The 23,254-nt window shown below is 50.2% G+C and overlaps 9 protein-coding genes across 9 annotated transcripts; 5 read left to right on the forward strand and 4 right to left on the reverse strand.

Annotated features, from left to right (window-relative positions):
• Positions 1 to 197: 197 nt before the first annotated feature.
• On the forward strand, positions 198 to 2,687 carry PEX2_077980 (tRNA methyltransferase RSM22; the record flags this gene model as incomplete). The annotated part of the gene is made up of 1 exon (XM_016745068.1): positions 198 to 2,687. The coding sequence occupies one exon, from the start codon at positions 198 to 200 to the stop codon at positions 2,685 to 2,687; it is 2,490 nt and encodes an 829-aa protein (XP_016597986.1).
• A 615-nt stretch (positions 2,688 to 3,302) lies between these two features.
• PEX2_077990 (DASH complex subunit SPC19) lies at positions 3,303 to 3,914 on the reverse strand (the record flags this gene model as incomplete). The annotated part of the gene is made up of 2 exons (XM_016745069.1): positions 3,303 to 3,710; positions 3,783 to 3,914. 2 exons carry the CDS (start codon positions 3,912 to 3,914, stop codon positions 3,303 to 3,305), a joined length of 540 nt encoding a protein of 179 aa, XP_016597987.1.
• A 1,385-nt stretch (positions 3,915 to 5,299) lies between these two features.
• PEX2_078000 (mitochondrial 37S ribosomal protein uS14m) lies at positions 5,300 to 8,341 on the forward strand (the record flags this gene model as incomplete). The annotated part of the gene is made up of 7 exons (XM_016745070.1): positions 5,300 to 5,418; positions 5,508 to 5,679; positions 5,760 to 5,818; positions 6,519 to 6,596; positions 6,666 to 6,781; positions 6,857 to 7,396; positions 7,452 to 8,341. The coding sequence occupies 7 exons, from the start codon at positions 5,300 to 5,302 to the stop codon at positions 8,339 to 8,341; spliced, it is 1,974 nt and encodes a 657-aa protein (XP_016597988.1).
• Positions 8,342 to 9,720: 1,379 nt separating this feature from the next.
• On the forward strand, positions 9,721 to 11,295 carry PEX2_078010 (allantoinase alX; the record flags this gene model as incomplete). The annotated part of the gene is made up of 2 exons (XM_016745071.1): positions 9,721 to 10,215; positions 10,273 to 11,295. The coding sequence occupies 2 exons, from the start codon at positions 9,721 to 9,723 to the stop codon at positions 11,293 to 11,295; spliced, it is 1,518 nt and encodes a 505-aa protein (XP_016597989.1).
• A 340-nt stretch (positions 11,296 to 11,635) lies between these two features.
• PEX2_078020 (TMEM199/VMA12 family protein) lies at positions 11,636 to 12,544 on the reverse strand (the record flags this gene model as incomplete). The annotated part of the gene is made up of 1 exon (XM_016745072.1): positions 11,636 to 12,544. The coding sequence occupies one exon, from the start codon at positions 12,542 to 12,544 to the stop codon at positions 11,636 to 11,638; it is 909 nt and encodes a 302-aa protein (XP_016597990.1).
• A 253-nt stretch (positions 12,545 to 12,797) lies between these two features.
• Positions 12,798 to 13,646, forward strand: PEX2_078030 (tubulin-binding prefolding complex subunit PAC10; the record flags this gene model as incomplete). The annotated part of the gene is made up of 3 exons (XM_016745073.1): positions 12,798 to 13,082; positions 13,233 to 13,466; positions 13,548 to 13,646. 3 exons carry the CDS (start codon positions 12,798 to 12,800, stop codon positions 13,644 to 13,646), a joined length of 618 nt encoding a protein of 205 aa, XP_016597991.1.
• Positions 13,647 to 14,142: 496 nt separating this feature from the next.
• Positions 14,143 to 18,318, reverse strand: atg26 (uncharacterized protein; the record flags this gene model as incomplete). Its single annotated transcript, XM_016745074.1, has 3 exons — positions 14,143 to 14,409; positions 14,474 to 17,041; positions 17,092 to 18,318. 3 exons carry the CDS (start codon positions 18,316 to 18,318, stop codon positions 14,143 to 14,145), a joined length of 4,062 nt encoding a protein of 1,353 aa, XP_016597992.1.
• Positions 18,319 to 19,234: 916 nt separating this feature from the next.
• PEX2_078050 (DNA-directed RNA polymerase I subunit RPA34) lies at positions 19,235 to 20,230 on the reverse strand (the record flags this gene model as incomplete). The annotated part of the gene is made up of 2 exons (XM_016745075.1): positions 19,235 to 19,979; positions 20,034 to 20,230. 2 exons carry the CDS (start codon positions 20,228 to 20,230, stop codon positions 19,235 to 19,237), a joined length of 942 nt encoding a protein of 313 aa, XP_016597993.1.
• A 338-nt stretch (positions 20,231 to 20,568) lies between these two features.
• grc3 (uncharacterized protein) lies at positions 20,569 to 23,197 on the forward strand (the record flags this gene model as incomplete). The annotated part of the gene is made up of 4 exons (XM_016745076.1): positions 20,569 to 20,605; positions 20,664 to 21,190; positions 21,241 to 21,552; positions 21,611 to 23,197. The coding sequence occupies 4 exons, from the start codon at positions 20,569 to 20,571 to the stop codon at positions 23,195 to 23,197; spliced, it is 2,463 nt and encodes an 820-aa protein (XP_016597994.1).
• Between the last annotated feature and the right edge of the window lie 57 nt (positions 23,198 to 23,254).

Consider the following 23,254-nt stretch of genomic DNA (forward strand, 5'->3'; position numbering starts at 1 on the left):
AAACATCCTTGGATGTTATAGATCTTTGACACCGAGCTAAAACCGACCCAAGGAAACAACCGCGGACCAGCCAATGAGAGGCCTGTAGTTTGTGATGGGCGCGGGCGCATGATTGTCTTGGCATCAATTTTCTGGGCTCGGCCATTTTTCTTTCTCTCTCAACCTCTCTCAAAGGGACTGTCGACAAGAGCTGGAAAATGTTGTCCAGGTCTTCTGCATCGGGTGCGACGCGGTCACAATCGTGCGAACTATTTCGCACCTTTGCCTACCCTTCTGGATCGCGACAGCTCCGCGGACCTGCCAATCGTTTGACGCCTACACAGCTACGCACTCTTGTACAAAAAACCTCGCCTTTAGTCGCGCCCAGCGGTCTTGCACACCGAAGAAACACTTCCGACTATACGGCATCACAATGTCAGCCTCAGCGGAGGTTTGTGTCAGGCCCAGCATCCGCCGACTCGCCGTCTCAACCCAGCCAATCCATCGAATCGAATGACATCAATACCCTGATCGACCGAATCGGTGAGAATGAAGCAGAAATGGTAAAAATACTTGAAGAGCTGGAAATTATGAGCGAAGAGGGCGAAGCAGACGAGATCATCGACCTGATCAGCCAGCGAGACGAACACACCGCAGAGTCATGGGTACACAAGATTAAACAGCGGTTTGGAGATGAAGTGCCAGAGGGGTTGCTGGATGATGCCGAGCTTCAAATCTACGCCCGTCTCTATGGAGAACCAATCATTCGGCAGGAGGTCGATTTGATGGTTGAGGAGGAAGAGGAAGATCTGAGCTTGCTCCGCGAAGATGGACAAGGAGGATGGGAGGAGGTCGATCTAGAAGAAAGCGCTGTTGCCGAAGACGATGTTCCACTCGTCTATGATATGGATGTTTCTTCGGAAGAGCGGGAAACAATTGCCATGCAACGGACCAGAGAAGTGGCAGAGCAGTTGGGCGGCGAGGTCATGCTCGAGGAATTTGAGAACGAGGCAGTTCCTGACTCTGCTCCAAGAATGCACCCGCTCACCCTCGAGGGCAAATTCGGAACTGATCCTACAACTATCCATCTGCCTAAGGATACTGTCACTGGCCCCATATCGGTCATTCTATCAGAATTCTCCAACAAGCACATTTCTGAGACTGCCCGGCGCCTGTTTGGAGGACCAGGTCTGCCCCATTCGAGTACAACGGCGCCTCCGCGTGCCCAATTACCACAGCTTCCTATCGCTCTTCAGGCTTCGCAGCGTCAAATGGGAGAAATGGAGGCCAACGCATACCTGGCAGCCTTGTACCCTGGAATCTACGCATCAACACTTAGTGTTATGGTTGAGATTCGCAAGCGATTGGGCGTCGATTGGATCCGCCGTCTCCTCTCACAAGAGGGTGGGCCAAACGTTCTTGATGCCAGCGGTGGTGGTGCCGGCATCCTGGCCTGGAGAGACATCATCCGCGCAGAATGGGAGCTCATGGTGCCCGATCATCCCGCAGGAGCCCCCATTCCCTTTGGGAGATCAACCGTGCTGACAGGCTCCGATGCCCTTAGGGTGCGCGCTGCTGTCATGCTGGAAAACACTACCTTCCTCCCACGGCTACCCGATTACGTCCATGTGCGCGAGAAGCCTACCATTGATGACTCGCGGGATGCCCCTAAACGCAAGCAGTACGATATCATCATCGCACCGCACTCTCTTCTTGGCCTTGAAGAAGAATATGAGCGTAAACAACACGTTGAAAACCTATGGTCTCTTCTGAACCCCAACGGCGGCATTCTCATTCTGCTCGAGAAGGGCCGCCAGAAGGGCTTTGAGGCTATCTCTGGAGCTCGTGAAATGCTCTTGAAGCGCCATATCGCAAGCCCTGGCTCTACCGAATACGACAACTTCCTCGAAGACCCCGATCAACGCGAGGTCATTAAGAAGGAGCGTGGAATGATCGTCGCTCCCTGCACCAACCACTCAACCTGCCCAATGCACAATTCCTCAGGCGCTACCAAGGGCCGCAGGGACTACTGCCATTTCGAACAGCGATACATTCGCCCTCCATTCCTGCAGCGCATCATGGGAGCGAAAGACCGCAACCACGAAGATCTCAAATTCAGCTACCTCGCCGTACAGCGTGGTGTAGACCTGCGACAAGAGCAAGCAATTCGCCAAGGTCCCGAGGCTACAGATGCCGCGTTCGAAGGATTCGAGGACGAGGAGTCTGATATCCCCAACAAACCAGCCTTCCACGCTCTATCTCTTCCCCGCGCCATCTACCCACCCATGAAACGCCGTGGCCATGTCATCTTCGATCTCTGCACACCCGCCGGCAAAATCGAGCGCTGGACCGTCCCGCGCTCTTACAGCCGCCAGGCCTACCGCGACGCCCGCAAGTCTCATTGGGGAGATCTGTGGGCTCTTGGAGCCAAGACCCGCATCCCGCGCAACCTCAACCTTGGCGATAAGCATGGTGAGGGTAAGAAGGAGCGTCTGGCTCGTCGTGCGGCGACCAGGGATTCTATGCGTGACCCCGAGGAAGAGGGTGACTTTGAGAACGAAGGAGAAGAGGATGAAGACTATGTCCATGATTCGGATATTCCTGATGTCCCCGTTAAGAAGAGGGGCCAGCATATCCCCAGTTGGAAGAAGCATAATGATAAAAAGAAGCTTCGTCAAGCTTACAACAAGCGTTCTGTCGACGAATAAGTGGCTTTGATTTGGCGCAATTCTTTTGTGAATTTGGAGGTTCGAAAACATGTACTATAATACTAACCGGCAGCATTTGGCATAGGGACTGGGAACTGGATCTTGTACACTAGGATATTATTCTCGCACTTCTACAGATGTAAATATAGCATCTTCACTCTAATCAATGTATGATATGTATTTGATTGTTTGATACAGTATCTGAGACGTCATTTAGCCTGAGTAAATCCTCCTTTTCTCTAATCAGATGGCCCTGGCGGAGGCCGTTGGGGATCCCACTAAGTGCTTATGAAGCATGGTCTTATCACGACCTGGGAGAATTGGGACAGGCCCAAGAAGCGCCTGCGGTCGGAAGCCTTTCCTGAGTGGAGCCCTGCAATGAACACGAGGTTCTTTAAAATGCACTGGGCGTGAGAGGCATCGGTTTTCGGGGGAAGATAGTCGCTGTCTCCAGGCTTGGTGTTTTTCTAGCCAGAGTTGGTGGAGCATGCACAGTCAAGAAACATGTGGATAGAAATAAGTTTCGAAAGTCACGTTGGAGCCAAATGCTCCTGACAGGTCAGTCGCTTTTCGTAATGGCAGATATTCTTATCTTGCAAAGTGACACGGTCACAATCACTGCGCAGCCATACTCTTTCGCAGCTGCCTCTGCTTCTGCGTACTCTGCAACTCCAATCGGTCGACTGCGAACTTGAGCCGTTCCTTCTTCTGCACCAGTCTCCTCAGCTCCGCTGCTTTGGATGCTGCTGCATTACTTGACGAGGTAGCGCCGGACCCCGCCATGCGACCCCGCAGTGAGCTGCCTTGAGGTTGGCTCCGAGTAGCTGATGACCGGCTCTCCGGGGTGGACGAGAGTCGACCTTCTTGTAGGTCGCATTTCGCCTTGAGGCCTTGTTCACGGCGCGCGAGCTTTTCAACGTGATTCGATGATAGTGTGAGAAGATGAGCGATGCTGGGGGTGATTTCGTCAAGGAGGGATTGCTGCGCTTCGCGCAATGTAGGCTCAGGTAGGAGCTCAAAGTGCTATTTGAAGATAAATAGTCAGACCCATAGCTTCTGGTTTCTTTTCAGGAATGAAACTTTGGAAGAACATACTCGCGTCGTCTGGAGGACTTTACATAGACGAGGGAAATCTTTCACGCCCGCATCAAGGGTGGATATAGAGTTGTCCAGAATCTGGAGAGAGGACTGTAGTGAGGTAACTGAAGAAGACAATGAAGCTGCCATACTGTGTGACTTGAAGCTTGATTTGGAGATGATTGTTTACAATGGTCGGGATAGATCGGGCTGTAAAAGCGGCATGACACCGCCTTTAAGGCGGCGTGGCCTCGGGACCGGGCAAACCTCCCAAACCTCACTTCTCCTCTTCCGTCCTCCTGCCTCACCATCTTCCCGAACGCCGAATTCTCTCCGCATTCGATTCACCTGTCACAATGTCTCTCCTCGGAAAGAAGTTCCCCGGCGCTCTGGGTACGTGTTTTTTAGACCCTAATTACGACTTGTGGGAGAACGATTTGAGGACTACCGACTGACGCATATGTTCACCTATAGCCCAGCCTATGGCTCCCTTCTTCGCTGCCGGTACGCATACCCTTTAAATCCCGAAATGCCCTGACGATCCAGAACGCATGAATTGTCAATTCCGAACATTGCGCCCTCGGAGCGGTTGTTGATGTAACATAACTCTAACGATTCTCTTCTCAGGCCTCCTTGTGCTCTACGGTGTCAACTCTCTCCAGAACGCTCTGTCCAACAGTGAGTCCACTCCGCGCCACTACACATGAATCATCGACGAGTTTCGGGGTCATATGCGACAATCTCCACAAAACGATACTCCGATGAGCATCTTCGAGCATAAACAACTAATCTTCATATCCGCACAGCCGCTCAGTACAAGAACGACCCCCGCAACCCCAACGCTAAGCCCGCTGGCAAGGCTGACCACTAAATTGGGTCGACAATGAATGCATTTTGAGATCCGATTTGTTCGGTGAAGAGGAGCGGGACGAACCATCGCGATGTGTGGGTGGACGGGGATGGCCCAGGTCATCAATGACCGCCTTGCATTTTTTGTGATTACTCTGCGGGCAATTTGCCCCTGTCCAAGCATATAGAGTATAATCACCTCGATGGGGTGACTTGGATCAATTCACAAGCTGTACCAGTACCATTCTGAGCAAGGCACCTTTTCCTTTCGTAGTAACCCTTCTACTGGATGATATCATATCAGTCAGAGCAAGGAAAGTAACTTAAGCCGAGCATTCCGGACCCTGTTATGTTATGGGTAAAGCTATAGGATTTGTGGACTCTATACTTCACACCGGGGCATCGCTGCGCCATTTCACCTAGGGCTAACTTTTCTATGTCTTTGCGACCGTGCAATAAGTCAAAAATAGCCCTTATTTTTGATACTACCTCATTGAATTCTGACGGTAACCGCTATCTATCAAAATACTAGTAGTAACGTAGGGCTTTGATGCCTCTCAGCGTGAAATATTGCATTAAACACGCTAAACCCGATCGGGCATCCAGTTTTCACCAACTCCGCCTGGCCGAAGGACAATCATTTTCCGACCTCAACTCCGCAATTACCCCCAATTAAACACGCCAAAATGACCAAAATGGCAGGCCTTTTCCGGCCCAAGAAGCTTGATCTCTCCGGATTTGTCAACACCCGCTTGATTCGGGACAACAACAAGCGCATGGCCTTCGAGCAGACTGAACCCGAACGGTACGAATCCCGTCCTTCTCCCAGGACTCGAAGCTTGGAAGACATGCTAGGAATTGAGACACCAATGCTGACTCTGTCTTCCTTTGCAGACAAGCTCTCCGCTACATGATCCGCAACACCTCTCTCTCTGGCCGTGTCCGCGCGCAGGCTCAGCTCCAATTGTCGCAGATGCACGCCTACACTCGCCCCACCCAGATCAAGAACCGTTGTGTGGCATCAGGCACTGCCCGCAGTGTCTTCCGCGATTTCAGAATCAACAGAGTTAGTGGAAAACTCCGGCCAATGGCCGCATCTTGTCCGGGGTTTTTGATTTCATATCGCTAACACACTATCTTCTATAGTACCAATTCCGTATGCAGGCTCTCGCTGGTGAGCTTCCCGGCGTGAGGAAGGCCAGTTGGTAATTGTATGAGATTTTTGCTGGTGCTCTGTAGTATATGGAGGCATTTGGTTCAATTGTTTGCACGATGGCGTTTTCTTCTTTGCTTCCATTGGGTGGAAGCATGTACAGTATGCAATTCTAATTTGCAGAGAAATCAAATCTTTCTTTGTCGTTTTGGTTCCTCCGATCAGACTCCGCTGCTCTTGGATTGTTCGTATTGACAGTCCAGACATCGCTTTGGGCCTGATCCTCGTTTGCTGATGTCGTGAGATCAGGCTTTCTTTGTTTGGTGTTGAGATTATCCAATTGGGTTGTTTGCTTCCATCGTGATGATCAGTTGCAGATCAGCCTGCTGATTTGATTGATACTTGACCGGCAACTCATCATACCAAATCAGTGGTGTACATCAAGAAGATTCCAGTCATAGATCCTCAATATCCGTGGCAAGATTCTTCGGCGTAGCCTGCTCATAGTTGAATCATCGCCGGTCATTAAGCAGATGGGAAGATCATCGATGCCTGCCATAATCACATCGTCGCTGACTATTGCCCCGACCAAAATCGCGTTCAAAAAGCGCGGTGCCTTCTGATTCTGCTCGTGTGATACTCCCCTCCTCCTCCTTTCGTTTTCTTCTTCTTCTTCCATTTACCCATCACTCATCTTCCCCTCTTGTCTCTTTGACTTTCTTCTCAAATCAATATCACACGTTGATTTGAAGCTTTGCCATCATGAATGGTGTTCCGAGAGACCTCCTCCCCGATGACATCGTCTTCGCAGAAGACCTGCAGGGGCTTGGGTAAGTTCTTCCGTAGTTTTCAGCGTGACATCTCAGCCTTGGAGTCTAACGGTCTATTGAATAACACAGATTCGTCATCACCAAAGATGACAAGATCCGTTACATCGTCGCCCCGGACCAGGGCCCTCGTTACAAGGTCAACCGAAGTGACCGCATCAACAAGGTCCACATTGAGGCCCTCCATAGTCAGTTAACCCTCAGATCCATTTCCATATTAGGCTATGGTCTTAATGAATCATTTGGTGCTAACAACTTCATAGAGGCGATCCGCACCAGCATCACCGACCGACTCCTGGGAATGGGCATGCAGTTCATGAAGATCCCAAAGGGCAGCAAGCAGCAGGTCCCCATCATGGTGTCGAGCAACATGACCACTGCACCTCGAGTTGTTGTTTTCTGCGGCGAGGTTGTCGAAGACCTGGGCATCTTCTCATACCGTGACGCTTGCGACGACGGCATTTCTTTCGGTTCGATCCTGGGCTTTGCAAAGGGCCTGCTCGGTGAGAATGCTCAAGGTTCGCCCAATGCTCTCATCCTCGCGAACCCTGGCCACACCGTCTGGTACAATGCAGGTTGGTTCGCGATGACCCCAGACAGTGTTCAAGGTCAACACCGCACTTCTGCTGTGGAGCGCAAGCGTCCACTGAGTGTTCGAAACACGGTTGGCTCCATCGGTGAGCATGTCCAGAATATCTTCGAACAAGTGTTGATGCGTGGCAACTTCCGAGTCGGTGCCAGAATCGACGTCATCGGCCTGTCTGAGGGCGGCCATGCTGCCATGACATACCTGAAGAATCAATGTGAGTATCTGACTGGATAACATCGTTGGGGAGTGCTTACTGACTTGGCCATTAGGGAGTTTCTGGTCGCCCCACATCTCCTCCCTCTCCCTGATCAACCCTGAGACAATTCTTGACACAAGCACCAAGACTGATGACCTGAAGGATCCGGAGTCATTTGCCTGGTTCATGAAATACCGTTGCCGTGGTTGGATCATCTGTGATAAGCCGATTGGCACACGTGTGCCCGATCTTAACCTCCCTCATGGCTACAACACGTACTCCTCCGGTGAAGGCACGAAGTCAGCATGCATGATCACTCGTGGTGTGGCACACATCTTAACCTGGATGAAGATCATGCATTACTCTCCAATGGCGATGGAGAACTTTGATGTGGTCCCTGGCAAGACCGATTCTGGCAACAATGATATTCTCACATCATCGATCAACGACATTCCGGAAGTCCCTGGCGGCAAGATTGAAGTGCATAGCCTAGATGTTATGAACCAGATGAAGGGCTTCCTGGCCGGTATCACGTTCACCAAGGAAATGGTTACCTTTTTCAATGACAACTTGCACCCTAGTGATGAAAAAGACAACGAAAGTGACGACAGCAGCGACTGTTCGTCCTTTGACAGAGTTGAGAACGAGGATGAGATTGATGCTCTTCCTGACGTTCCTAAGGTTCTTCCGGACGCTTCTCTTGACGGTTCTCGTGATGCTCTTTCCGTCCCTGGCGTGCTTCCAGACGCTCCTCTTGATTCTTCTTCTAACATCCTTCCTAATGCATCTCCTGCCGTTTCTAACGTTGCTCCTGATGGTCCCAATGTTCTTTCCGACGCTTTTGCCAATGCTCTTTCTGTTCCGGAAACTTCAACTCACTACGACGACGTAATCGTCAGCAAGACTGACCCGTTTGACCTCAAAGATCTGCAAGATATCCGAGAGGACGACGAAGAAGAGTAAACCCCGTGAGAAGAGCGCCCCGCTTCCTTATGAAGCGGCACCGTGGGTTGGGGTTGCCCGTCGGTGGGTTATCTCTGGGGTTTATGTTTCCTGGTGTTTCTACCGGTTGATTTGCTTTTGCTTGCTTTTTTTGAGGTTTCTCGCGAGCAGCTGCCTGCTATTTCCTCCCTACTTGAGATCAATTTTAACTAGATCACACAAAATTCACCAAAAAAAAAAGGAGGAAATTACTACCACCGGCTAAGATAACGAATGAATGAATGAAACCTCGTGTACTAATTTCTATAAATTTCACCGTATGTGACGTAGGTACTTATGTATATGTAGGTACATTCAGTGCATCACAAAGGCACTAAGATCACAGTCTTGGCCGGCATACGTACATCAGATTAAATATCTACTTTTGCATATATGAATTCCGATTGAACAAACATTGGAACGTCACATTAAGCATCTGCTAGGTGGATTATACTGCTAACCACGGGCCAGTGATACAACGGCGAAAGTCAAGCAGGCATAAGTCTTGGAAGAATCCCTGGAGGTTTGGGGGGACAAATAAGTCAAGGGGGAAAGGGGTTTCCCACAAGATCAAACCTGTTCACTTGCCCATTCTCTTACCCATCATCTTCGATATTCCTTTCAACATTTCTTTCTCGCCATTGGGGTATGAAACAAAGGTAAAATTGATCAATGAAAACCCCTCGGCAAAATCAGGGCCAAGATAAGTCACGAGCCAACATTCTCAACCGTTTCCGAGATGAAGATTTCCCCCCACCGAAAACCAGTTTTGATCGAGTAAAAAGAATATGAAGATGCCCGAAGCTACCCAGACCTCGGGAGACGACAGTTTCCATCGAGTAAGCTGATAAAGCGGCCGATAAGCGGGACCTGCCCGCAGATTTCGCATCGGAGGTGCCCGACACTTTCCCTCTGTCTTGAATGATCAATATGTTGGTTATACTCGTCTCAAGATGCTAGTATATCGGAGACAGAGAAAGCAGAGGGGCATTCTTCCCCAATTCTTCCCCAATACGACAAAGGGTGAAGGTCATTCTGCATCTGCACTATGACTGTCTGGACCGGCTGGTTGGCCGAGTTATCGCAACGTCGGTTCTGGAATAATGGCTCGGCAGTGGGCCTGTGGATATTCGTTGGATATTCCTGGACAATCCCTTTGAAAATGAAATCTCATTTACCCCAAGGTGGACCCGGACCTTTTTTTTTTTTTTACCTTCGGAGGTAGAGTGGCGTATTTATATCTCCCCCGATCCCCTTATCTTTTATGTCCCCTCTTATCTTCTTCTTCTTATCTGAGCATCTTTCTTATATTCCGTCCTTTGGGTTGTATTCGAGTTTGAAGTATAGAATATACAAGAGTCATGGCAACTAACCTCCCATCCATTACCGTGGTGGCTTCATCTCGCGCCGTTATCTCCGGCCGTTTGACCTCTGCCACTGTGGTGATTTCACAGACAACTGGTAAAATCACCGCTGTCTTTGATTCCGTGATTCCAGCATCGGAGTTCCCTGTCGATACTCCCTATACCGACTATTCGCCCCATGTTTTGCTCCCCGGCTTGGTTGATGCTCACGTTCATCTGAACGAGCCCGGCCGCACGGAATGGGAGGGCTTCTATACAGGCACTCAAGCCGCTGCCTTCGGTGGTGTGACCACCGTTATTGATATGCCTCTCAATGCTATCCCGCCTACCACCACCGTGAACGGGTTGAAAGAGAAGATCAAGGCTGCCCAGGGCAAGTGCTGGGTTGATGTCGGCTTCTATGGCGGTATCATCCCCGGCAACGCGGGCGAGCTCAAGGCTCTTGTCCAGGAGGGTGTCCGTGGCTTCAAAGGTTTCCTTATTGACAGTGGTGTAAGTGAATGATATTAGCATCGTGGGTTCTCTAATCAGTATTAACTTTCATCATAGGTTGACGAGTTCCCTGCTGTCGGCAGAGAGGATATTAAGAAGGTCATGGCTGAGTTGGCTGACGAGCCAACGACTCTCATGTTCCACGCTGAGATGGTGCCTCCTATTACCGCATCTGTGGGCGACGAGGTGCAGACATCTGACGCACCTGCCGAACCTGCTGGTCCCCTTGAGGCGTATGCCACTTTCCTGGCCTCAAGACCCTCCTCATTCGAGACCTGCGCCATCGAAAGCATTCTGTCTTTGGCCTATCTTGCTCCCAACCTCCCCCTGCACATCGTTCACCTCTCTGCAATGGAAGCTATCCCCTTGTTGCGGGAAGCCCGCGCTAATGGCGTCAAGATCACAGCCGAGACCTGCTTCCACTATCTGTCCCTGGCAGCGGAGGAAGTACGCGACGGCGACACCCGCCACAAGTGCTGCCCGCCTATCCGCTCCAAACTGAACCAAGATAGTTTGTGGGAAGAGCTGGAGAAGCACGCCGACGAAGGTGTCATCAAGACTGTCGTCTCCGACCACTCTCCCTGCACACCAGATCTGAAGATGCTCCCAACCCATATCCCCGGACACTGCACCAGCAGCAAGGAAGAAGAGAGTGGAAACTTCTTCTCTGCCTGGGGCGGAATTTCTTCCGTCGGACTGGGTCTGCCCATCCTCTGGACAGACCTCAGCCGCCGTAAGGGCCTGACCTCCTCTCCAGAAGATGAGAACACCAAGAACGCTCTCCAGGACGTCGTTCGTCTCTGCTGTGCCAACACCGCTGCCCAGGTTGGCTTGCAGTCGCACAAGGGCGACCTGGTTGTCGGCTTTGATGCTGATATTTGTGTTTTCGATGACTCTGCCGAATGGACCGTCGAGCCGAGCACCATGCTCTTCCGCAACAAGTGTTCCCCCTACCAGGGCCGTACTCTGCGTGGCATGGTCCGCGAAACCTGGTTGCATGGTGAGCGTATTTTCAGCCGTGAACATGGCTTCAATAGCCAATCGCCGCACGGCAAGCTGCTTCTTGAGAAACGGGTCTGAGATATTCCCCGCTCTCTTCTTCTTCTTCTTCTTCTTCTTCTTCTTCTTCTTCTTTCTTAATTTTGTCCACGCTTGGGACAAGTTGAAATCTCGGCAGTTCGTCTTGCTCTTTTCTATATATTTCTGGCACTTTACATCTCGATCTCGACCTGTGAGATCGAACCCTCTGATGAGCACTAATGATCACACAGCATCCATACCCGTTAGATTAATGACAGCGCATTGTAGCTTTAGGGGTAGAATACCCAAAGCAATCAATTGGATCCATTCAAGACTTATAAACAAGTTATCATATTAGTAAAATACATGTCATTATTGTCGAATACCATACAAATCCATATCAAAGACTCTTAACATCCTCCCCATCCCTCCCCTTCTCCCACTTCTCCCTAACCCTCCTCCTAACACCCCCATTAACCCCCTTCCCCCAAATCTCCTCCTTCTCCGCCCCAATCTCAACACCCTCATCCACACCCTGATCCTCCTCCCCAACAGCCCCAATAACAACCTTCTTCTCCCTAACCCTCTTCTCCTTAACTCTCGCCCGATCCACCTTCCCAAGATATGTCCAATACAAGAACGACTCCGCAACAGCAACACTCAGCGCCGCAAACAGCCCAAAAAGAACCTTAATCGCCTCGCTCGACAGGATCTGCGGCGTCGGGAACCGAGTAAGCGCCGCGTACACGCTGAACCCGGTCACTAGTACCGAGATGAAGATGCTAGAAACAAGTGAGATTGTCAGCGTGTCTTCTTCTATTCGGCCGTCGCTCGTGTAGGGCGATGTGTAGGGATCCGCGTGGTCGGCGTTTGGTTGGTAGTTTGGGTTTAAGAGGCGGTTGTAGGATTCTTGTTCTGTTGCGGCAAGAAGGCGCGCTTTTGATGCGAGATATTCGGCGCTCTGTATTGTAAAGAATGTTAGGAAATGGGTTGGTATGGTTTCTATGTGTTCGAGGAAATGAAGGGAAGAGGTTGTGTTTAGACCACGTACGGGCTCTGGCTTCTTTGGCGGCGGAGGAACGTAGACTTTGGTGCCTCGGAGGAGGGAGCTGAGAACAGTTGGGGTGTGGGAGGCACGTTCTTTGTATTCCGGGTCTGTTTGAAGGTATCTGGCGAGCCGGATCAGCTGCTCATGGGCTATTGGGCCTCGTGCTTCCAACGTGGTAGGCAAGTCCAGCTCCTCGTGGCGCGAAGCCGGAATAGCCTCGAACGCGGCGAGGATGCGATCCGTCGTAAGAAGTAGGACCATTCTGACACAAATTCCACGAATGTAGGGCAAATCAAATCGAATGCATTGAGGTTTAGTTTATCGCAGGGGAGATAAAGCGGAACCCCAAAAAAGTGGCAGTTAAGCTCCTCCCCACATCGTCATATCTTCCTCTCATTCTCTCTCTCACACATCTTCGCGACCATGGCGGACTCAAAGAAGAGGTAAATTCCAATTCCTACTCTATCCCTTTACAGAAATCCCCTTCTAGCTTCAATCCCCCAACTCCAATCCCATGCCCGCATCCACAGAAACACAGAAACTAACCCCTCCACCCAGCACGGTAACAACACAAACCAACCCGCGCGGGATCCCCGTCGCACCCTTCATCGACAATGTCAGCGACTACGTCTCCTCCCGCGAGGAAGTCGAGCCGACCCTCCGCTCCTTCCAGGAGATGATCTCCAAGTACCAGTTCATGGAAGTGAACACCCAGCGCCGCGGCCAGGGCCTGCGGGAGAAGATCCCCGATATCAAGAAGACGCTGGAGATGGTGCGGTTCTTGCAGCTGCGCAAGGAGGTAAATACTGCCCCCCTGCGCCTGTGGCTCTATTTATAATATGCAACTCGGAGAAAAAGTGATCCGTGAAGCGTCTATCGAAAAAAAAAGAGACGGAACTGAACCCGAAATCTGGAATACCAATCCAACTGACACAATGTACTTGTTTAGTCCAACCCTGACTCAGACCTCGAGACCAACTTCGAACTCAATGATACCCTCTACGCCCGGGCTGCGATCTCGCCTGCTGATGCCGAGGAGGTCTACCTCTGGCTCGGAGCGAATGTCATGTTGGCGTACCCGCTCGGCGAGGCGGAGACTATGCTGGATGAGAAGCTTAGTGCTGCGGAGTCGAGCTTGCAGAATTGCGAGGAGGATCTGGAATTCTTGCGCGAGCAGATTACGGTTAGTTCATTCTGATTGAGAGAGGCATAGGTGTGAGGTTGGGATATTGACGCTTTTGCTAACGATATTGTCTCTTTGCAGACATTGGAGGTTGCCACGGCGCGTGTGTATAACTGGGATGTTGTAGAAAGGCGTAAAGATAAGGCTGATGGCAAGGGTGAAGAGGAAACGAAAAAATAAAGAAGCGCCCTGGTGGCTGAATGTTTTTGAAGGGATTTATGGGATATTATAAAAATGTTGCCAATGTCATCGATTATGAATGGTCTAATATCTTCCAAGTTAAACGTCAAGGGGAAAAAAACCAAGGAAATCATAACGCATAGAGAGAAAACATTGAAATGAAGTAGTGGATATTAGAAGAATACGCTCTAAACCAAATGCCCTATGCATATAAAACGAAAAAAAGACGCATGTCATGATTCGTGAACAACATCTGAAGGCAAGAAAAATCGCCAAAGAAAATTAAAAAGAAAGAAAAAGCACATTCAAAAACCTTCAATATTCATGGCTCGAGGACGCGACCTTCACCATGAACATTTCCCACTCCGCGCGCCTAACAGCATCATATAGTTGGCCAGTGACGAGGCAGGGATTTGAAGATGGTGGAAGATCTCGACAGAGCGCTGGAGTCTCGCAACGAAAACAAAAAGCTCATCATTCAACCTGGGAAAACAAATCATTGGAACATGTTGGAACCTAGCCTGTCAGCATCTGAAGCAGCTCGCTCACGCATCCGCTTCGAGATGTCGAAGCCAGTTTCATCACCGACAAAGGTCCACTCTTCAATATCATCAAGGTCGTCATCGCCTCCATCTGGGGAGGTCTTAGCTGTAGGTGTAGGAGAGAATGGGGTCGACGACGCAAGTGACTTCTGTCGGGCCAAGGTCTTCGCGTATTCAAGATCGCGATAAAGAGCCTGGATTGCAGTGGCCACACCGTCTTCCTAAACAGAGGATCTCAAATTAGCATTCCATCCAATTAGCCTAGGCAGGCTTTGAATAACTCACATTGCGAATCTGAATGCCCAAATTCCGTGCCTTTACAATCATACGTTCGCTGTGCGTTGTCTCCCACAGAGCCCGCGAGAAGACACTGACGTTCAGTTTCTTCATGCAGATGCCAACGCCTAGATCCTCCACCCGGGAGCCGAAGAAGAACTGGTCTCCGAAGAATGGCTTGACGATGGTGGGGACGCCGGCTCGAAGACTTGCGCCGGTGGTTCCTGCTCCGCCGTGGTGGGCTGCAGCATCGATCTGAGAGAAAAGCCAGTCGTGGGGTGCAGATTGGATCTGATGAATCTCTGGTGGTAGAGGTATCTCAGTCTTCATGCTAGCTGGGTCACCAAGTCTATCGGACCAGCCCTTCGAGAGGATGCATCGGACACCTGCTTTCTGGACTGATTCGATGACAGTCCGTGTCAGGGCAGCAGGATCTGAGACTACAATGGATCCGAACCCAATGTACACGAGCTTCTTGCCATCCGCTCTGGCCTGCGCAATGAAGTTTGATAGTTCAATTGGAGGAGTCCAATTTGTGCCCTCATTCAAAAACCAGTAGCCGGTAATGCGAATCCAATCCGGGTAATCGAGAGGCGGGGCCACCACGGAGGGCGAGTAATTATAAAGGAACGGGACTTTGTTTTGCTGCATCTTGTCCAAGGTTGTGGCTTTCAATCCCAACTCGTTGTTTCGCCAGCGGTTCACTTGCCCCGCGATCGCCTTCCAAAAGATGTTGTCGAACATGACGTATGTGATGTAGTTGTATGCACCACCCATGCGATTCTCTGGTACTGCGAAAGCATGAGGATAGGCCCGTGTTCTTGTCCATGGCATGGTGAACCCGCGGAAGTACGGAATTCTTAGAGCCTCTGCAATGTGGACGCCAGCCATGGCGCTCGGTGACTCGATTAGAAGGTCACTACCCTGACAACCAATCCAAGCCGACGACAAAAGATCATCGATCCATCCTCTGAACTTCAATGAAGCTTCCCTGAGGAAGGAATATGTGAACATCCCGTTCTCCACGCAAATTCGCATTAGCTCCGCGGGATCACCGTCAACAGGAGCAAAGTCAATTCCGTGTTGTCTAATCCAGGGTTCGAACTCGGCATGGGTTGCAATCTTCGGTTTGTGGCCCTCCGCAAGTAGTCCTTTGCAAAGTGCAATATACGGCTGTACATCGCCTCGGGAGCCGATGGTCAGACAGGTAATCCTTAGAGGCTCGGGAGGTTTGAAGTTGATAATGGAAGCACGAGGATCGTCAAAGAACGGATGTATCTCCGATGAATCCTCAGTGAAACTCGGACGTGCATCGTGTTCCTCGGGGCTGTCCAGTCTTGCTTCCTGAAGCATGCGGTGCTCAGCCTTGGCTGCTTCAACCTCGTCTTGCTCTTCATCTGCTAGCAAGCCAGATTCCACTAGGAATTTCACGGACTCTAAATTTTGATGCAATGTGACTGCACAGTCATCTCGTGAATCCGCGGCGTTGAACTCAAAGAAAAGCTCTTCATGACCACGGATAATGACAACAAGTCCATGGTATCCAAAACGGAAGCCTTTCTCTTTTTCAACATTCTCAATGTCCTTGAACGGTAAAATCATTTTGGTCCGAGTGCCAGGGATCAGGCTCCGGAAACAAAGTTTCTTCTGACTTATATAGATCTTACCGTAGAGCGGGAGCACGCGATGCAAGTAGGCGTAATATGTCGCCTGCAGTTTTTCGCTAGACGGGAGAGCAAAGTGTGCACGAAAGCGATCCCCATAATTGAATGCACCTTCGTTGTCCTCGGGATCAACGTTCTGGTCTTCGAGTAATGGCCCTTCCCGCTCTCCATAATGCTTCTGCCCACCAATCCACATGCCAGAGACCTTTTCTATATAGCCCATTGACTCTGTTGCTAACAGCGTACTCATCTGCTTCGAGCGGCTCTTTAAGTATTCTGCGAAACCAGCGGCGCGTTGAAGGGGATATGCGCCTGCTTTGACAAGCTCGTTCAGATGAGTAACCGAGCTCGGTCTTGAAGATTGCATTGTGTTAGATTGGCCGGTGGCATGTCGCGTGTCGTCTGTGGTTTCATTGCCACCTAGTGTCCCAGACGGAGAGCCTGCCGCTGCATCTAGGTCCAGCCGCGCAGACGCAGAGGGAGTTGTATCATCAGAATGCCCTCGAATGTTTTCTCCCACATCCAATGTACGTCTTTGCAGTGTATGCATGGTGGGCGATTGAAAGACGTCGCTTCTGTGTAGTATCTGACTGGCCGATTCAGTGGTCTCGGTCATCGACTGTATAATCGGCGATGATCCGGTCCCTTGCTCCGCAAATGAGTCCGCCGAGCCTTGATTTTCGTTCCCTACACTGGAGCTTCGCTTGCGTGGTGAATCTCCCTGCCTCTGATCGGATACTCGAACGCTACTGACCGACTGTCTTTTATGGGCAGTACGATTTGATTCGGGTTGATGTCGGATGCTATGCTCACCCTGCGGCTCCTTCATTGCGGTAGTAGCCGATGCAGCATTCACCAGACCTTTGATGTAGTTGAACGCATCTTGGCCCGAATCAAAAAATGAGAAGAAGTACTGTGAAGTGGTCAGCAATGAACATGGTAACATTTCGTCCCACGACCTACCTCGTCAATTGCATATGTTTCGCCGCTGTCGAGAACTCGAACCTTGAATGTCTCCGCAAAATCGGCCATTGGGCTCTCCTCCAGGTCAATAACATTCGCTATTGGGAATGATACTTTAACACTGTCACCTTCATTATGTGTGCGAAAGATGACTTTTTGGAGAGCTTTCACCCATTCCTTTGCACTAGTAGCACTGTCTGCTCTGAACAAATAAGTCCGCTGATCGGTGGTGACCTGAAAATCTTTCGAATCGCCGTCTTTGCGTTCTGCGAGAGACGCAGAGATCCCATATCGAAGATCGACATGTCCGCTAGGAAAATAGAGATTGGAGGGATCGGCGTAGTATGAGAGGACATCACCCTTCAGAGCAAACCAATAGCGATGATAAGCGGGATTCTTGCGGCCCCGTTTGGATAGGTACCCCGACTTTAGCGCCACGTTGGACTTCTTTGGAAGGTAGGCGTAGAAGCAGATGTGACCTTCCGTTACATACATGTAGCCTTGAAGAAGCATGCTTTGAAGCAATGAGCAAGCATACTCCACCAGAACCTTTTCAGGCCTCGCAAACCCAAACATCTTCATCAATCGCGTAGAAAGAGCGGATGCAGATGATTGTGACTGGTCTTCCATGGGTTTGTTTGGATTGGGTGGCAAGTATGGTGTAGCCGATGTCAAGTCAAAGTGAGATTGCGCTTCAACCATGCGACTTAGAACTGGGGCTGCTCGCGGTGTCGCACTGCGGGTTCGCCTTAGAGGAGGCATCTTGAGGATCGAGTCGGGTTGGTTTGATGACTCGTTAACCCCACCTTCTGAATCTAACCTGGGTAATCTCTGCAGAAGCTTATTGTCTGATCTTGTTCTTTGATGGCGACGTCCTCTTTCTTCCAGAACGAGTGTGTTTGATTCCGATCTCTTGCTTGGCTGGAGGGAGCCCAAGGATGGTATAGGCGTCCGAGATGATAATTTCTCACTAGTTTGTTCAATCTGCGGACGTTCTTCCGTCTCTCCATCACTATCACTAGATTCATCAAATCGGGCATGGAAGTCCGACTTGGATCCGACAGCAGCAATCATGGAGAAGAGGGATTGCTGCATATAATGCACGTTGCCGTCCCGTGAACCCATACCTCGCGGCGGAGCTGTGAAATCGAACTGGGCATCATCACCATCCTTAAATCTGTCTGGTACTCGATCTGAAAATGGACGGTTGGACGAAGTAGGTTTCATACTTGCGCTCAACTGCCGGTCTGCCCGGCGTTTGGCATCATCTCTTAATGGTCTCATTATTATCCCTGGTATACCGATACGATACGATCGAAGCAAAATGTAGGTCAAGGACGGGAGTAAACGATGCTAGGGCGTGGTGAATCACTAAAACCGGTCGGGCAGTCAGAAGCTCGAGCCAGGTGACAGCTCGGCACTGATAGGACTATGACGGTCAGGTATGCACCAGTCAAATGGAAAGACACATCAACCTGAACGCTAAGTGACTTTGTCACATTAAAACTTAGGTCAGGCGCCAGATCGTGATAAGCAGAGTGAATGGTGAACAACGCACGGGATTCCAGGGATCTAAGCCGATAAGCGCTTTGAAGCTTGGACACCTGATATGGATGAAGCTGTCAAACCACACTTCAAATCATCCAAGCGCCATGGTCTATTTGCAAAGATTATGAAAATTGAAATAATGGGAAAGGAAGCCCAAATCTACCCAAGTGTTTATAGAAATTTTAGAATGCACCAAGGGAGAAATATCACCTGGGCTCTCTCCGCATGCATGTGATCTATGACTCCGTCACCCCTTATGTCAGCTTGGTGCCTGAGGCAGCTAATGTAGATCATTTCTACCCAGCATTTATGCGTTGGGATTGCCAGCAATTATTGTTCTTAGCCATTCATTTTTGGATACCAAATTGAAATGGAAACCCGTCACTGTGTGTTAAAAGGAACCATATCTTAGAGCCCCATTAAGGAGGAGCTCATTTGACTACTTATGACCTATCCAAAAGAACAGGCAATGTAACACACCTGGGCAAGCTATAAGGGCTACCAGATCCAAGGTGAAAGATAAGATTGTGAATTGTACATAGTATTGGGGACGTCGTTAGAACAAAGCTATTTTCAAAAGAATACCAACGTCAAATCATGCTTTTTCGGACTTCTTCCGCTTCTTTTCCTCCTTCTCCTTGTGGGACTTCTTAGACTTCTTCCGGCTCAAACTATCATCCTCCTCCTTTTCTTGTGAGTGCTTCTTTGACTTCTTCCGAGGAAGCGCTGCGGCTTGGGGAGCTTCATCCTCAGCTTCATCGTGATCAAGCTTCCTCTTCCGTTCCTCTCCCTTGGGAACCTTGAACGAAGGTACCTCAGCCTCGGATTCCGAGCTACATCCGAGGGTCTCTGGAGGCGGAATAGTTGTGCCGACAGGCCGGAAGCGCATCTTCAAGTTCTTCGGCTGTAGCCGGGCTGGCTTGACATATTTGCGCATTTCTGCCACTACAGCATCGGTGTTTTTCGATGTGCTTGGGAGATCGATCATTTCTTGGACGTGGTAACTTGGGACACCGTGGGCTGCTGTACAATATGTTTGTGTCTTCTCGTCGAAAAGAAGTAGCGACTTTGTCGCGGGATCGGCCTCGGAAAGAGCCTCGACTGGGATACCATAGTTCACACCGTCGTGAGAGATGATCGGTTCACCCTGCATGATCTTGGCCATGCACACCTCTTTGACCTTGGACAAAGGCAGAGATGCTGGTGCTGTGAGGTGGAGGACTTGTTTGCCGTTGAGGTTGGAGAGAAGGGAGGAGGCTTTGGAGGATGGCGGGGCCTGCTTCTTCGCAGATTTGAAACCCGCTGGTGGTTTGTATGGCTGAGGACCAGAGACTACGACCCTATGGACGCGTGGATTAGTTACTATTAAAGCTAGTAGAGCGACAATTTCTTACTTCTTGCCTGAGCTGGAGCTGGGCTTCATTTCGTTGGAATCGTCGGAGTCGCTATCCGAGTCTGAACCTGAGTCCGAGGTTTCATCTTCGCTTGATTCCTGCGCCTTCAAGTGTTTTGTCATTTTTTTCTCTTTTTCAGTTGTAAGCTCGGGCGAGGTCGATCTGCTCGAGCTGCTATCGCTGTCGGATGATGCCATGGCGGCTGTTCAATGTGTTGGGCAAACTCGAGGTCGAGACTAAAATGCTTTTGCAAGGATGCGCGGCGGTTGGCGCACTAGGAGCCCACAAAATAAATGGGACCGGATATTAGAGTAATGCACAGGATATGTATGCGAAATTCCAGCGAAGCCGATTTCACAAAATGAATTGGATCGACGTTGAGTGAGGATGCTCAAGTGCAACGATCTTTTTTTTCTCCTCCGCGGGAGCACGGACCACCGCCAACTTTTTTTTTGCTTATCGGCTTTGGATCGCATTATCAAGGTCATTTTCTTTCCGAACGCAGGCTCAAAGCTCGTGTGAATTGTATAATATCATGGTGAAGCGAAAGGCCGAAAAACAGCAAGCAGCTGGTAAGCCCTCTATCCATACTGAAGACACCAATTTGAAGCTCACATGTCGTTTCTTTAGGCCCTGTTAGCGCTGTTGCTGCTTTGGCAGCCCGCAGAGCTCGACAACAGCAAGCACAGAGCGCGAATGTACCAAAGGATGCGCCACAAGCTATTGTTGAGAGTGAGCCGCCATCGAAAAAGTCACGGCAGTCTCTCGAGGGACCTGGGGCGACTGAGACAAACGAAGAGCATCGTGGTATACGGACAAAGGCAGCAAAGAAACAAGATGAGCCATTACCCGCAGAGACAACACCGGAACGCTCAGTAAGAGTTACCCGGCCTCAGAAATCAGAAGTGAAGCCTGAGGCGGAAAATACTCTTAAGCACCCCGAGGACGAGCAGTCTGAAAAAGACCAAGTCGAGGATGGAGGAGAGATGGATGAGGATGATATTGCGTCTGTTGTGGGTGATGCCGATGGCTATGAATCACCCGCAGAAACACCTGCAGAGCTTCAAAATTTCCCTCTATCCAAGGCTCGGTTGAACAAAAGCAGCATAGTATACAGTGATGAGAGTACACTTTGCATTCGCATTAAGGAACGGACGGTATGGACAACCCTCTCCGGCCATTCAGGGTGAATACTGACTTGACCTAGAACCTGGCGTTGCTGGGCCATTATGATCTCTGGGTAAAAAGAGGTGTTGTCAGTCTGATGGGCGCAAAATTACATCCGTCCTCACAACTGCATAGAGTTTATGCTCCTTCGACCCACTCTTTGCCAGTCATCAAATGTGTTGCTGGTGTTGACGGCGACGCAGAAGTGGAGATCAAGTCCTGCACCAGCGGCATTTCCCGCCTCCGTGACCTCTCGCCTCTGTATCAAAGGATCTGGGCTGGCGAAAACACCGCTGCAGATAAAATCACCCTGAAAGGAGCTGCAAAAGACTCAAAGCGGACTTTTTCAGTGGTATGCTATCACACCCTACTCCAGCTCGAGATGTGTTCAAAGCTAATTGACTTGGCAGTTGTATACATCGGCAGATGATTCCTTAAATAGACATATCCGACCACTTCACCTTGATAAGAAATGGAGTGCATCAATGAAAGCTCTCTCACAACGTGAAGGACAACTTCGGGTGCTAATTTGTGGCCCTAAGGCATCTGGAAAGTCTACCTTCAGTCGCTACTTGTTGAACCACGTTCTCAGTCCGACACCCGAGACCGAAAATGGATATACTAATACCGATGGAGTTGCTTTCCTGGATCTAGACCCAGGCCAGCCTGAGTTTGCCCCTATGGGTCAAGTTTATCTTGCGCGCTTACGCTCTCCATTCTTCGGTCCGCCTTTCACCCACCCATCAGTGGACGATTCCCATCACGGTGAAATAATGCGAGCACATCACATCGGTGCAGCATCGCCAAAAGAAGATCCTGATCACTATGCACTAGCCGTTATGGATCTCATGGATCAATACCGCTCGTTGCTAGAGAAACATCCCCAATGCCCTCTGATTATCAACTACCCCGGTTGGATCTTTGGACAAGGGTTAGAGGTTGCCACTTGGCTGGTCAGATCTCTTGGTCTCTCTGATGTGGTATATATGAGTGAAAAGGGCCCATCAGAAGTCGTGGATCCGTTAGGTCTGGCTGCCCGTGAAGCCCGAGTCCCCTTGACAATCCTCCCCTCTCAGCCCACTGATTTCGTGAGCCGATCAAGCGCTCAATTGCGAGCGATGCAAATCCAGTCATACTTCCATATGTCTTATCCAAGTGATCTCAGCACTTCCCTTTGGTCAGATGTACCATTATCTCGCACGAGGCCTATTACTGTGGACTATGCGGGTCCACGACAAGGTATTCTGGGCGTCATGGTCATGGGATCCCAGATCAACCCCGATTTGTTGCACGAAACGCTTGAAGGCGCTATCGTAGGAGTCGTGGCAGTGGAATCGCCGAAAGCTATTATGAGTGGGATGGCAACATCAGAGCCACCGAATGACGAAAGCCATGAGGACATTGATATGGATTCCGCAAACCCAGGCCCGGGTAGTCCAGCTGATCTTTCCATCGCCAACAGCATTGTACGAACATCCGAAGACCTTCCTTACCTCTTTGTTGGTTCCGGCAGTTGCACCCCATTGGATCCAAAAGCGTCAAACTGTCTTGGTCTGGCTTTGGTCCGCTCGATAGATACCTCTTCGCGAAAGCTTGAGCTATCCACTCCTATTCCCTCATCTCACCTAGAAAAGGCCATCGAGCAAGGTCATGGCATTGTGCTGGTCCGCGGCCAACTTGATAACCCGAATTGGGCTATCAGTGAAGAATACTACGCCGCTCGTGCGGCAGAGCGGCGCTACCAGCAATCGACATCTGGGCTGAAGAAAGCTGGAGACTCTGGCAGTGACCAGGCACACGAGCTCGATCCGGCTGAACATAATCGAACGCTTGCTTTGCTCCGAGAAAGGGTTCGCCGGGCGAGCAATGTGCCTTGGATGACTGTGGTAGAAGATAACAGTCGTCACCAGCGTGAAGTTGCTGCGCGACGAGAAAAGTCACTATGGAAGTTAAGGAAGAAGGCATATCCCGGGAGCGATAGCGAGGCGGACTACTAACTCCCACCTATCAAATATACATATTCAGATAAGTCAAATGCAGCGGGTTGCACGCAA

This window comes from Penicillium expansum, assembly GCF_000769745.1.
Source record: "Penicillium expansum strain MD-8 chromosome Unknown contig268, whole genome shotgun sequence".
In the NCBI taxonomy this organism is placed as follows: Eukaryota; Fungi; Ascomycota; class Eurotiomycetes; order Eurotiales; family Aspergillaceae; genus Penicillium; species Penicillium expansum.